At 41.5% G+C, this 12,101-nt stretch overlaps 1 protein-coding gene across 1 annotated transcript in view; it reads right to left on the reverse strand.

Moving 5' to 3' along the window:
* The window catches only part of SPAG17 (sperm associated antigen 17), a 44,255-nt gene that overhangs the window by 5,344 nt on the left and 26,810 nt on the right, over positions 1 to 12,101 (reverse strand). Inside the window, exons 28-42 of the mRNA XM_078616365.1 lie at positions 11,629 to 11,843; positions 11,327 to 11,465; positions 10,685 to 10,839; positions 9,165 to 9,365; positions 8,328 to 8,449; positions 7,136 to 7,266; positions 6,213 to 6,352; positions 4,055 to 4,249; positions 3,774 to 3,887; positions 3,018 to 3,066; positions 2,695 to 2,797; positions 1,552 to 1,608; positions 1,360 to 1,462; positions 765 to 897; positions 33 to 152 (exon numbers count right to left, since the gene is read on the reverse strand). Coding sequence (XP_078472491.1) covers positions 33 to 152; positions 765 to 897; positions 1,360 to 1,462; positions 1,552 to 1,608; positions 2,695 to 2,797; positions 3,018 to 3,066; positions 3,774 to 3,887; positions 4,055 to 4,249; positions 6,213 to 6,352; positions 7,136 to 7,266; positions 8,328 to 8,449; positions 9,165 to 9,365; positions 10,685 to 10,839; positions 11,327 to 11,465; positions 11,629 to 11,843 — 1,977 coding nt within the window. The remainder of the gene's footprint in view (positions 1 to 32; positions 153 to 764; positions 898 to 1,359; positions 1,463 to 1,551; positions 1,609 to 2,694; positions 2,798 to 3,017; positions 3,067 to 3,773; positions 3,888 to 4,054; positions 4,250 to 6,212; positions 6,353 to 7,135; positions 7,267 to 8,327; positions 8,450 to 9,164; positions 9,366 to 10,684; positions 10,840 to 11,326; positions 11,466 to 11,628; positions 11,844 to 12,101) is intronic.

The raw sequence follows: 12,101 nt of genomic DNA on the forward strand, positions 1-12,101 counted from the left end.
TTCATGTTGAGATAGATGTACTGGATATGAACCTTCAGTTACAGGGCCATCTGTGTGGAGCTGCGTAGCTGTCCGGGGAGAACGCACGGGCTGGTGAACTGGGTACAAGCGAGCAAACTCAACTTGCCCTGCGGCTTGTGGGCCAGTGCTTCCTGTAAGCATATGAAAGGTCGGGTAACAACGCATATGCACGCACAAGACATTTGTAGAAATATTACCAACAAAATCACAACACCAAAGATGAACTGCCAGTAATCCCGTATATGTCTTATTGTCTCTACATTTCACATTGCATGTGTACACGACTTAGGTGCCAAGTGCACTGGCTAAAATCCCATGCAAAGTGAGACCTATCGTTTAGCCAAAATCTCCCTACATGGATAATTTGTGTAACAAACCGTTTCTCTGGAGGACATTTGAACAACATGCGTGTATCTTGGTTTATAATTCTGCCACGTTTAAAAAAAATATATTGCATACTGTCCTAGTAATGATAAATTGGTGACATGTGATCCAAAAGTTGACATGGCCTAGCGTAGAGCATTCGCTGCTTGTTGCAGAAGTTTACAGTTCGAATCTAGTGGCTGCCCTGATTGATACTACGGGTGTATTAACCATATAAATACATACTGTCTGCTGCACAATGGCTGTTAAATATCCCGTGACGTGCTGAAAGTTTGGCAGGACCCTCCTGAAAAGGTCATGAGACTCAGTAATGACACCACTTGATAGCGATGTTGTGTCTTAGATCAAACATACGGTACCTCCCAGTGAAGTTATTGGACTATCATCGTCTGTTTGTCTCTCATCACCATCTTCAGACGTGCAGTCCAAAGCGGGGGATGGCTTCCGGGGTGTGTGGGGCACCTCTTTACTCAGGGCCTCCAAGTCCATTGCCTAGCACATGGTATCATAAACAACATGAATACTGGGCATTTTGACAATAATCTCAAGCCAATGGGTATATAAAACACATGATGAGGTGTGCAGGCCTAAAAATGTATTTATTTGTTACTTCAGACAGGTTCAACAAACCACCTTCATGGATGTGTGCTATTAATTTGTTTTTTAAATCAGTGAATGAAGATATTTTATATATATAGAGCTCTTGTTCAATATCTTGTTGGCAATTCACGGCACAATCTATTTGCGTGTTATAAATTGGACCTATAATTATCCTCTTATGGATGAAGGCCGTCAGGATATCTTTTAAATATCTAAAAACATATACGTGCTATACTCAATATCTGGAATAAAAATGTGCAAAAAAAAGAAAAAAATTGACCAGGTCAGTGTATATAAAAGAAAACCACCACCGATTTAACATGATTCATGAGGCTCTAGATTACAGATTTATACCTGGCTGAGTAGAAAGGTTCGGCCAAGCTCTGAGCTGAAGTAGGGTGTGATGATTCTGTGTCTTAAGGCTTGGATGTCCTCCTTTGCTTTTTCCACCTCCTGCCTACGGAACACACCCAAACATTTCAGTGTTAAATACTCAACATGGATCAGTGACTCCCTGGGCTTTTTATCTGACTCATTAAACACTACCTTTCTTTTGCTATCTTCTCAGCCCACAGAGCCTGTGTTCTTTGGCTGGCCTCCTCCCTATGGAAGACAGAGAAGAGAATGCATTAGAGCGCTGTATCTCAAGCTGTTTTGGCTCAGCCGATGCAAACATTTCAACGGACCACCCAGCCCCACACCACACCCATGGTGACAAAACACATTCACTTCTCTCTAAATACCACTCATACTAAATGATTCATATTACCAGAATGTAAAAACATTTCTTTTTACGCAGCGATAAGGTTTTTTTTAGGGGAGGCATTTAGATATATAGGGTTATGGTAGTTTAATCAGGGTAATTACCTAACTTAATTTGTAAATTAAATATAAGTAAAATGTAATTTAATTCTCGAAACAAAAGGTATAAACGTTGCCATTATTTCCGCATCAACCTGCATTTGCATCACAGCCCACGGGCGACCTGGTGGAGCGTCGCGGACGGCTTGGTGGTGGTGCGGGGACTGCACTCTGAGAATCACCACATTATAAAATCCAAGCACTGTTTAAAGCTTTCGTGACTGCAGGAATTCATATTACTCTTTGGGTCTTTTAGTAAAGTCACGTAGATAGGGTCAAAGAAAATAACAAGAAAAATAACAATCAATTGTTTGTTGTTATTTTCTTTGAACCTATCTACGTGACTTTACCGAAAGACCCAAAGAATGCAAGCACTGTCTTTCACTGATTCATATGAAAGCATCTTTGCCACTGCCATTATTGTAATGATCCTCAACAACACCACATTGTTGTTATTATTACAGCCTTTGATGGTGAAACGTTAAGCTTTGCATAAACACGCAACAGTAAAGCCCAACTTACTGTAGATTGCAAATAAAAAAACTGGAGTGGAGCAATAGTGCAATGGTTAGTGCACTCCACTGCGATTCTAGTGACCCGAGTCTGACTCCAGGCCTTGGCTACCATCAGTGGAGAGTGAAATTTGAACCGGCGCTGACCTCGCTCCACTAACCTGAACTGACCAGACTTTTTTTTTTTATAATTCACTATCCTGGTCGAGTATGACAAACCAACCCCATAAACTGCAATGCCATGGGAAGGCCGTCATCCAGCAGTCGAATGACGAATGTCTGTAAATGATTATTAATAATGATGATTATTCTGTACCTGTTTGGTTGTAATCCTGTTTCCTCTTGTTCTGCTTGAGCATCTGGAGGGGAGCTGGGAGGCTGTGCTGTGAGGGATTGCTCGTAAAGATCCGCTAACTCTGCTGCACAGAAAACATATGGCTCAACTGACACACGGGAAATTATATCCAAACCATTCCCCTTTCGTCACTGGATCAATGATGAAATGACATTTGTATTGAATTCACTTTACTTGAATCGCACAACTCTAATATATGGACTCACAATTCAATCATCAAATAATTTTGCGATGAAGCAGATGGGCTGGGAAAGCCCTCCCTTCCGGCAGGGGCTCATGCTCACCTCTCCTTTCATCTTCATGATAATATCTGGGGCTGTCTTCAGGCATAGACTGCAAGGTACAATGTCACATTCAATATTCGCTTTTTTCAAAAGGAATAAAGGAAATGTGTGGTGTATTCAGAAGGAGATATTAATAATTTGAGAGAATATAGTGTTAAAATTACATGTCCACAAAAAAACAATTAAACATGCACATGTATTAATCATGTACGAATTAAGGACACTATTACAAAAAAATATCACCATGAACACAAACAACATTGAACCGCTTCTGAGAGTGTGGCTTTATTACTCCAAAATGAATTAGTGTATGTTTTAAAAATGTAATTTCAAGATCATAAAAAATATATATGAAGTATCTTTAAATAGTTGTACCCTATAGATTGTTTTGTATCATGTCTCCTTGTTTTTAATTTAACCACCTACAATGAATTAACATTTACTGTAAGATCATTGCTTTGGAAAAAAAATTAAACCATTTACATTTACCCTTTTCTTGTAAGTGCAATATTACACTTCTGGAACATTTCTATTCTCACCCCTTAAATCATGCATGCATAGATTAATTAAATAATACATAATTGGCAATGTGCAAATATAAAGGATCAACATTAGCATATTGGAGTATGCAAATTTAGGACAGCTCTCAACGACAAAGCCATGGAAATTATAGTTTCAGATCACAACTAAATGACCCACGATGATTATAATCATTAAGACGATGAGAGCTGACAATGATCATAAATGCACTTTTACCAGCACAAGTTTGAGAAGTTGGCTGATGTGGGTTTTCTCATCAGCCAGGCGAGGATCCTGAATCTTCATCTCCTCTCTCTGCTTTTCCCTCTGGAGCAGTTGCTCCAGATATTCCTGTTGACAGGTAGCCAGATTGCACACTCATTCACACCCATGAATGTGACTGACACAAATAGGCCACGTGGAAAATGGTACAGTATTTGCAATGAAACTTACTCAAGAGCAGATGGAAATGCAACACCGGTCATTTCTCTCTCGCTTTCCCTGAACAATGGCATTACCTTCAAGCGCAACTGTAGCTTGCACCGCATTTCTGTCGTGACAGCCGGGTAACACAGCAGCTGCCTAGCCCGCAGAACGTCCGGACGTTTCTCCACGCACGGCGAGACCGCTGGCTTCACGTTCAACTCACAAGGACGGTCGATGGTCAAGCCACGACCTATGCACGTGCCGAACCGTGGCCCTGCCTTCTTTTCCTGTTGACGCACATGGATGTAGCACACAAAAGTACATCGGTCATATGGCTGCTTTCATAAACCACAATTCTGATTGTTACAGCTACTAGGTTTGGCTTGCATGGAAGGCTGACGTTCAAGGCATATTTAACTGTTTGGGAATGGGCATCTACTACAAATATGGCACAGCTTAACTTTACAGGCATGAGCGTAGAAGGTAGATGGCTGGCTTAGACCAGTAATTGTGATTTTAAGAATACTGAGAATACTCAAGCAACAAAAAATGGTTTCAGCAAACAAAAGCGTTCACATTAAAATGCAGCTATAATGATGTGATATACATCATGAATGGAACATTTGAAGGTCTCATTCAAGTTATAAAAAAAGTATCACGATTGATGTCTGCAATATATTATGTCCAATGTAGTTTAAAAAGCTGTTCGAAAAACTAATTTGTAATATTGCAGAGACATTTTTCACAAGACCAGGAAATGTTCCAAGCTAAAATGGGCCAAGACTGGGAGTTTTAATTAAGAAATGTTGTTTGTGCCTGCAACCACTTCTGGAGTAATTAATCTCGGTCACGATGAAGAAAGGCCATAAATAAATATTGCAGCAAAAATAAAAACAAGTATAACTCATGACCAATGCAATAGGATACATACATCTCTGTGGCAAATTAATTCATCAACTCACTTTCATTGAGAATATACAAAATATTTAGATCAAGGAAGAAGTCTGTTCTATTAAAAACACTAATTGTACATAAATTACACTGCTTTCATGAAAGCAACACAGCTCTCCTCCCATGGGCTGCTGTTGCTAATGACATTGGATAGCGTTGCTTCGAAACACGCTCAGTGTACAGTCAGAATGGAACATATTCAAATGGAAAGTGAAATGGCACTACTACAATGCGTTGAGATGTCGAGTTCCAAGCAAAATACCTTTGGGTGGTACCATCTCAATTGGTGGTGCTGAGCCAGTGATACAAATTAAACATTCATATGGCAGGTACTATGCTCTCTATTACACAACCACTTCTGTACTTTTAACGCCCTAACAGTAAATCCATACCAGTACGAACCAAACCAAATAAGCTGTTTAAAATCTGGCCCAGAAGCCACCGAGAGCTTTCATGGTCACGAATGGTGATCACACTGCAACAACACCATCAACGACACCATCTGTACAAGTATAATCCCGACTGCTGGAAGAGGGCATCCGCACTCAGTGAGGTTTGTAAGGATACATATTCTTAGGTTTTTTCGGTAAAGTGACGTAGGTAAAAAATTAAAATTAATAAAAGTAAAATAAAATAAAAATCACGACGTTTCGGAGGCAACACAAGCTTCCATCTTCAGGTGGAACCGTTGATACAGCTGTCGTGGCTGTGACGGTTCCACCTGAAGACGGAAGCTTGTGTTGCCTCCGAAACGTCGTGATTTTTATTTTATTTCACTTTTATTAATTTTAATGTTTTACCTACGTGACTTTACCGAAAAAACCTAAGAATATGAATCCTTGCAGTCACGAAAGCTTCAAATCTAGAATTTGTAAGGATAATTTAACCGTACTTTGCCATGCTGATCAGTACGACTTCGTGAGTGCAGGCAGCATAGACGTTGGAGTGGAGTACAGAGCCACAATGGATTCTGCTGGACTCTGCCACTCGTGACTTATCCCCACAGCCTATAACAACTGTTTTGCATAGTAGTCACCAATACAAGCACTGTCCAGGCTCATAACCCTGATCGGGCACATTACACGTGATTTGGTAATAGGTAACAACACCCTATATATATTATTCTTATTAACATGATGATGTCATGGATGCTTGACATCATCATTAGTCCCCTGCTGCTGCTGTGGCAATGAAAACCTTTGGGTGCTGGACTGCTGCCACAAAAGGCTGGCCCCGTTTACCGACGCAGTGAAAGAGAAGCCCGAGTGCATGTGGAGAAGTCCGTGTGAAAACGTTCACCTCACGTGCTGGGAAGGTGCGCCACTGGCGAGACCTCAGACTCTGGGGAGTGATATCACTCTCCTGCTTCTGCAGCAGCAGCAGCCAGCGCTGCCTCACATCTTTCTCCACGGGGCTTAGCACAGTCACCCCTTGAACAGCTGTCCATTGAACAAGCATTGGTTATGAAGCCACAATGATTTAGACAATGCCTGCTATCAAACTCATGATCTGCATTCTTTGATTGTATGTCCTACATAAGTTAAATCGTGTGCCTCCAAATTCGTGATCGGACAAAGATTTGTCTGTTTTGCGAATTTTGTGTGCAAATTGTTACTGGTTATATTATTTTGATATTTTGGGACAAAAATTACAGTCGATAGCAATTTGTCATCCCCTGGATTTAATGTATATTTATAAAATAAAAAGTATAAAAATATTATTTTATTTTTCATGCGCCCATTATTAGCTGCTCTAACCACACGCCAAAAGTGCACACCACAACAATACCACATTGAAGTTAATGTATTGTTTGCTTCATCTTGTAATTTTGCAATGCAAGTAAAATGTACACCACTTTGCTTGTTTATTCTCCCCTGCCATGGCTGCATTCACTCTAAAGTCATTTCATCCAAGAATCCATTGCACTAATATTATATATCTCCGTTGTTCTTACCTGGTTGAATACATCCAATGAAAAGACTATAACTTCGAAAATTCTATCCATGAATAAACATGAAAAACAAATTAACCCGGAATCACATTCAAGTCTCAAAAGCCATAGCATCTCATCAAACCTTCATGCATTTTTGTCTCAGAGCCATAACACCGTCACTAATAATGAGCAGCCAGCAGCGTTGCTCGTCCAAGGCTGGCCTGTTCCCCCGTGTAAGGTATGTAGTGTTGAATGCTGAATGTGCTCTAGTAGATGTACACACACGCACCAGGGTGGTCTGGCAGGCTTTCTCTGATCACGGTGGTTGTTGGATGACCATCAGCCCAGGAGAGGAACCTCTCAGCATCCTCACGACGGATGAACTCGGTCCCAGAACCGTCGGCATGAATCGCAAACAGCCTGGCATCAGTAACGCATCAAACAGCCTGGCATCAGTAACGCATCAAACAGCCTGGCAACAGTAACGCATCAAACAGCCTGGCATCAGTAACGCATCAAACAGCCTGGCAACAGTAACGCATCAAACAGCCTGGCATCAGTAACGCATCAAACAGCCTGGCAACAGTAACGCATCAAAGAGCATGGCGGACAAGCGAGGCTTACTTTCAGTTGGGTCTGTCTGCATAGGTGACCTGGGAAATATATCCAGACCCAGCACACCAGGTTCTGTATATATCTCACTATGGCTCTGGCTACTAGTGTCATGTGCCAACTACTCCAGTCTACCAAAGATCCGGAATATATCCAGTGATAAATTAAGCCCTGCTTATAAACAACCACACAATGAACACAAATAAGATAAAAAGAAAACAATATAGGTGGTAAATGTATACATTAAAATACTCACAGCGTAACTACAGCATTGAGTGGTACTAACAGGATAGTTAATTAACATTCAGCATTCGAAGCCAAGACATGTTAAAGTCTAATTAGAATGTGCCATCACACCTGGGTGTAAATTGTTCGATAATGGGTACAGCTGTCATGGAAGTACTGTGTTGAAGCTTTGCCATGCTTAGACCTGTTAGGCAAATGTGCATAATACACTGACTGCTTGGGCCAGTTAATCAGGAATGTTTTGGTGCAGAGTTCACAATAATTTAAAGTATAATCATTGAAGTTGATGGGTTATGTATTTTGTTCCACAAATGATCATATTCAATCGACTGCTAGACTGCATTCTTTACAAGAATGTAGGTTAATTTGCCTCCCATGCCAAATTAATTTTGTATCAAAATGAGCTTGCACATGCTTTAACTCAGAGGGTAAATCCGTTAATTAATTTACTGATGAAGTAGAACATATTAAACTACCGTGAAATCTCCCTGATAAAATGTACCAAGTCCCAACGTATTTCTGCAGCGCCACATATCTATCGTAATCCGAGACACGACCCTGCCAAGAGGGAATTCCCTGTGCCCCTGCACAGGGCTGTCGTTAGGCCCGTGTGCGTTCATCACCTTGGCGCGTGCGTGTCATAGCCTGCAGGTCCCTGCGCCTCCTCCCCATCCCCCCGTTCATCCTCAGCACCAGCAGCCGCCGCCGCCGCGAGGGACGTTGAGGCCTCGCCATTGCACAGCACCTGTATTCAGGCCACACCGTGGTAAGGAAGGATGGCCCATAATATCAATAACGCCCTATAACAATCAATGTGATTCTTCACAAGAGACTTATATATCGGCTCGAACGTTAGATTACGTCTCTATTAATCCCACTTCACCCAGACTACTGGGCTGATTTTATGAGGGACCGATCATTTGAGATAAAAGGGGGCACATTGCAGCAAAGGCTTTTAATGGTATTAAATACACGACTACGAGATGGTAAACACGTGCAGCATGCCTTTGTAAATACAATAGTCTCGACTCATATTCGGATATCTGTGTCTCCATGTTAATAGCGCTGTTGCATTGCAATTCAGTATGAAGAATATACTGTGGTTTGAGTGAGTATCACAAATCCCCGGTATTTCTTATAAGAGGGTCAGAAACTATATTGACAAAGTAGCCACTCTTGTTATTGCGGATTCTACTCTGCTGCCAATACTGTCTGGAACTCCCTCCACCTTGTTGTTCGCATTGTTCAAGTCCTTAAAGAAAACGTTTTCTCCTTTACTCACTATTGGCTGCCTCCCCATGCAATTTATGTCATGCTATTATAACTACACTAAAGTGCCCTACTCCAAAAACTTGGCAGCACCCTCCTAAAAAAAGAGTCATGAGGCTAAGTGAGGCTTTCCTTGGCCAAGTAAGCGTAATAAAAAAATAAAATTGGATGCTTTGAAGACGACGAGACACCTGGAAGTGGTTGCCATACACATCCACAGCTTCACAGGCGAGCGAAGCCACATGGCGCAGGAAATACGTCCCAGGAGTCAACGCTGGGTCCTGTGTTCCGGGCAGGGAGTCCAGGGCTGGCGAGGAGACCCTGCCCGGGCTGTACCTGGCTTCTCCATCCGAGGCTATGAACAGGGATCCCTCGCCACCACTGGGACATAGCTGGACACACACAGAAATATATATATATGTATATAGGGGATTCATTTACAGATCTCCCAATTAATTTTATCAGCGAGTTGAATATTGCAAAAATGGTGACTAAAAATCTCACAGAGCGTTAAAAGATGTAATAATGTAGAAGCAAAGCTATTTGTGGGATACGTGTAGATGCGTTGGTATTTAAAAACATAATATCTCCCCATTATTTTAGTGGGTATATAAATGGATGACCCCGTATAGTGTGTGTAAGTCCGATGTAGGTCTATATCAGAATCACAATATTTATTTATACTGCAAGAATCCAATGAGCTGTAAAGCTCTTTTTCACAGATGTCCAGTCGGGGCGGCTAAGAACGTTACAACAACAACAACCACTACACAACAACAACACGACAGCAGTGCAAAGTACCAGCAAGGTAAACAACCTAACCACACACAAATAGAAACTAAACCATCCTCATCCTACCAGACAAATCCCACTGAGGTATGAACTTATTTTGAAAAGCAACCTGGCCACAAATGATAGCTCAACAAAGTGGCTTATCATTTGAACATTTATAGCAGCAAACTATATTTATAGTGGTTACCCAGCATAATTCTCTAGGCCCCTGTGTAGGTTGTATAGATGTTATATAAGTCACATTTATTATATGTATCTAAGTTGGTGGGTCTAATGTAAAGTCTAAATTCCCAATGTAAATATATGGGACGTATGCAAATCCAGGAGACATAATAAAGTCTCGGGGTACTAAGTATGTTTATAGGCTTAGATTTACATCATAGTTATATAATTAAAGGGGTCCAATACACTTAACATTAGCTCAGAGGCTAATATAGGACCCATATACTTATATGGGAACCATAGGATAATATACTAGCCAGATGTGCACTGAGTCCAAAGACTTATATAAGTCCCATGCGCTCACTTAAAGCCAACAGACGTGCATTGGCACAACAGTTGCTTAGTGCATCCAAATTGCTGTGTTTGCTAATGTGTGCAGTTAATGCAATAAATTCAATTTGCTTTCAAACAAGTTGTTTTTCTTGATTAGCATATTGATGTTAGTTATGAAGCATGGATTACATTTAAAAGCTTATAAATGAAAATAAATACTCTGTTAGAGACACAACGCCTTGCATGGGGTATTTCTGAGAATATGTTTTTACGTAGCCCAAGTCGTTCAATGAAATGTTCTTTATTGCATTCAAAGGTAAACAGAACATCATGCCATTTCTTAACACACTAAGTGAGTTGTACTAAATATTGTGGGGGTGCTAAATATTTACGGTGCATTCAAACTCACATCCGACTCAATTACCTGATAGGTCCCATCAGGCTTTGCATGCAAGACTGTACCACTCCCAAACAGGGCGGTGCAGCTGCCCGCGTCAGGCCTCCACTGCAAAGTGGGCAGCCCTACGCTCTCCACTGTCACACACTTGACTCTCCTCACCGTCCTTACCACACCCTCACCTGCACACCACAGGCATGGGCTCAGACAAGAGTAAGCTTCGCAAGTTTCTGGCATGCATGCCTACACTCGTGTTGTATTACAGCTACAGCTAGAGTGAGCAGATTGGTTATCATTGACACAAATGCAAGTTATTGACCCACAAGACAGAATCAGACCACTTATGAATGCAAGGCATATGCTGCTGTATCACAAAAACAATGACTCAACAATGATTAATGCTCAATTGCACTTTGAATGTTAATGTGGACAATTTGTAAAACACGTTTTGTAATGACTGCATTACAAGGCAAACGTCATTGTCAGATCAAATGCAAATGTCAGATTCGTGGAATCTCAATTCACCACACCTCACATGCATGAAGCAAGTAGTATGTACATATTTGCAGTTAATCAAGTAGACAATATGTCGCAATTCCAATTAAATTATTTTAATGGATATTTTACATTCCAAGCTCGTGAAGAATGTTCGGGCTGAAGAGGACTAACCGGTTTCCTGTTCGTCGGAGTTGTGGTCCAAAATGTGGCGGTGGTATGTGGTGATGCGCGTGCCATCCACATGATCAGCTACGATCCTCCCGTCCACATCCGTGACCGTTACCACCTTATCCTCCCGTGTTATCATGACCTGCGATATTGGCAACGTATCAATGTTTGTATTTTGTAACAAGAGCGATGTGTCGTTTCTTAAAATGTTGAACAATCCATCAACATTATTCGAAGAGTATAAATTGTAAACTCATATCGATTTAATCATGAAACTTATACATTTGTAAAACGACGCAACTTACTGCTCCTGTCTGTGGGTCCGTAGCCTTGTAAAAGCGCACAGGCTTCACGTCTAACCTCTCTCCCCCGCAGGTGCCAATGGTATGACCCAATGGAGTGGTTGTGAACCATGTGCCTGTCTTGGGCTGCTCCACACTTTCCAGAGGTGGGGGAGGTTCGTGTACATCTTGCTGAGAGTTGCCTCGCTTGGCAGTTGACTTGGTGAGAGACCTACCCACTTTTAAAAGGGCAACATTCAGAGGTCTGTACGCATGTGCAGAATAAGGGCTATAGCCTGAGCAGGGCAGAAAATACAGTGTTGTACTGCATTTATATGTTCCCAGCCTTCACCAACCCACACTGGCCAGCATGGTGAAGTGTGGTCAAATAATCCCACAACTCACACAGCATGGGGAGGCCCTCATCCAGAAGTAGATTGACAAAGGTCAGTCATGTATGTATGTTGAACTTCTACCCACAAAAAGCAGTTCTAATG

The sequence above is a fragment of the Lampetra planeri genome, chromosome 50 (assembly GCF_965212315.1).
Source record: "Lampetra planeri chromosome 50, kcLamPlan1.2.h2, whole genome shotgun sequence".
Taxonomy (NCBI): Eukaryota; Metazoa; Chordata; class Hyperoartia; order Petromyzontiformes; family Petromyzontidae; genus Lampetra; species Lampetra planeri.